This window comes from Lynx canadensis, chromosome B3 (genome assembly GCF_007474595.2).
Source record: "Lynx canadensis isolate LIC74 chromosome B3, mLynCan4.pri.v2, whole genome shotgun sequence".
In the NCBI taxonomy this organism is placed as follows: domain Eukaryota; kingdom Metazoa; phylum Chordata; class Mammalia; order Carnivora; family Felidae; genus Lynx; species Lynx canadensis.
This window is the reverse complement of record NC_044308.2, coordinates 72,435,991-72,437,640: the sequence shown is the minus strand read 5'-3', so window position 1 is coordinate 72,437,640 and position 1,650 is coordinate 72,435,991. Positions and strand designations below refer to the sequence as shown.

Below are 1,650 nucleotides of genomic sequence, written 5' to 3'. Positions count from 1 at the left end.
TTGGACACAGCAATACCCACCAGGGGGGCCTCAGCAGCTTGTGGGGCTGGACTTTCACTGCAGGGTGAGCAAGACACCACTTCAATGTTATGTGGTTTCACCTTGAAATTACTTAGGTCCTGACTGAGGAACTACTGCAATTTCTCATTGCACTAATGAACAGCTGGGTTTGGGGAATGTTCCTTCTGGTTCCCATGCTCTAGCCATTTGTATGACTTGTGTATCAAGCAGACACTGAGGGGCAAACCATCATACACTGTGCTGGAACCAGAGTAGATCAGAGATATTCAGCATCCCAGGCCCTGTTCTGCTCAGAGTTTGCGCTCAGCTCCCCCTGCAGTCCCTGTCACTGTGTCACTCGCAGCACAGTAGTACACAGCCGAATCTGACGCTTGCACTGAGGCCTTCTCCAAGTGGAAGGATTTGGATTTTCCGTCGTAGGTGGCTTCAAAACCTTTGTGACTTCCCTTCTCCTTGTCCCTAAAGGCTTTCAGGAGGAGCTGTGGACCTTCTCCAGGATACTGGACATACCAGAAAAGAGTGGGGGACACTGTTGTTGAATAAGTACAGTTTATAGTCAGGGACTCCCCTTCGGAGAGGGTCACTGGGCCTTCCATCTGGGTCACTGAGTCTCCGTGGGTTTGTCCTGGGAAAAAAGAAAAGAGACCTGTGTTACCTTGGGCATAAATCTCCTGGATAAATTTATACTTACATGTTTTGCTGACAGAACAGAAGAATCCAAATTTTAAGAGGCATTTTACTTACCAAGCATCAAGAGTACCACAGTCACGAAGCCTGGAGAAGAGTTCATCTTTAGAGTGTCACGTAGATAATGTGCTTCATTCGTAGCAGGAAGAAGCATTGGAGAGACAGAGCAATGATCAGTGGAAGCCCACATTTCTCAGGAAAGGTGTTTGTGTTAGGAAGCTGCACCCCCTGCTGGATGGGGACTGAAATGCATTAATGTCTACCTGACCTGGAAGTTCTTTAACCCAGCATCCTAGGATATTTCTGTAGCTATTTTCTTGAGCATTTTAAGAGAGCTTTTTATATTTTCATATACCCATTCAGAGTCAGCCTGTAATCCAGTAGAATGTCAGAAAAAGGTTTTGAATTGATATCAGAGGAGGTAATAAATAGTCAATTCACTGTTGATTCATGTAGACCAGAGACTCTCCTTCATTCCATCCATGCTCACTACATATTTGTTAAGTGACACAAAAATAATAAGTAAAAAGCCTTTGAGGACTCACTCTGACTAGAATACAGTATTTCCTTAATCCTAAATTATACCAATTGTAAGGAATGCAATCTTTTTAATAAAAGCTTTTTGGGAATAAAAAATCACATTATCTTGTCAATAGTCAAATACCCTTGCATTCAAAATCATTTAAAAAGTGAAAAATATGAATCCTAGTCAGGAAAATATCATAATTGCAGTTACCGATCTCTATAAAAATTATCTGAGATCAATGCCTTATTTCACCATTTCAATGACTCCAACATAACGTAACCAGCATATGTGAATGAAGCAGCAAGTACTAATCTTATACACTTAGTGGCCATATAACCTCAAGTATGCTTTCCACTGTTGTCTGTGTGTATCATTTTGTTGCCAAACTTTAATCAGGTGTATTTCTTCCACAGGGT

The 1,650-nt window shown here is 41.9% G+C and overlaps 1 gene segment (V, D, J or C); it reads right to left on the bottom strand.

The window, feature by feature from the left end:
* Window positions 1-309: 309 nt before the first annotated feature.
* Window positions 310-894, bottom strand: LOC116738151. The segment is given in 2 exon segments: window positions 310-646; window positions 766-894. Coding segments are annotated over 2 exon segments (432 nt in total).
* Window positions 895-1,650: the final 756 nt, after the last annotated feature.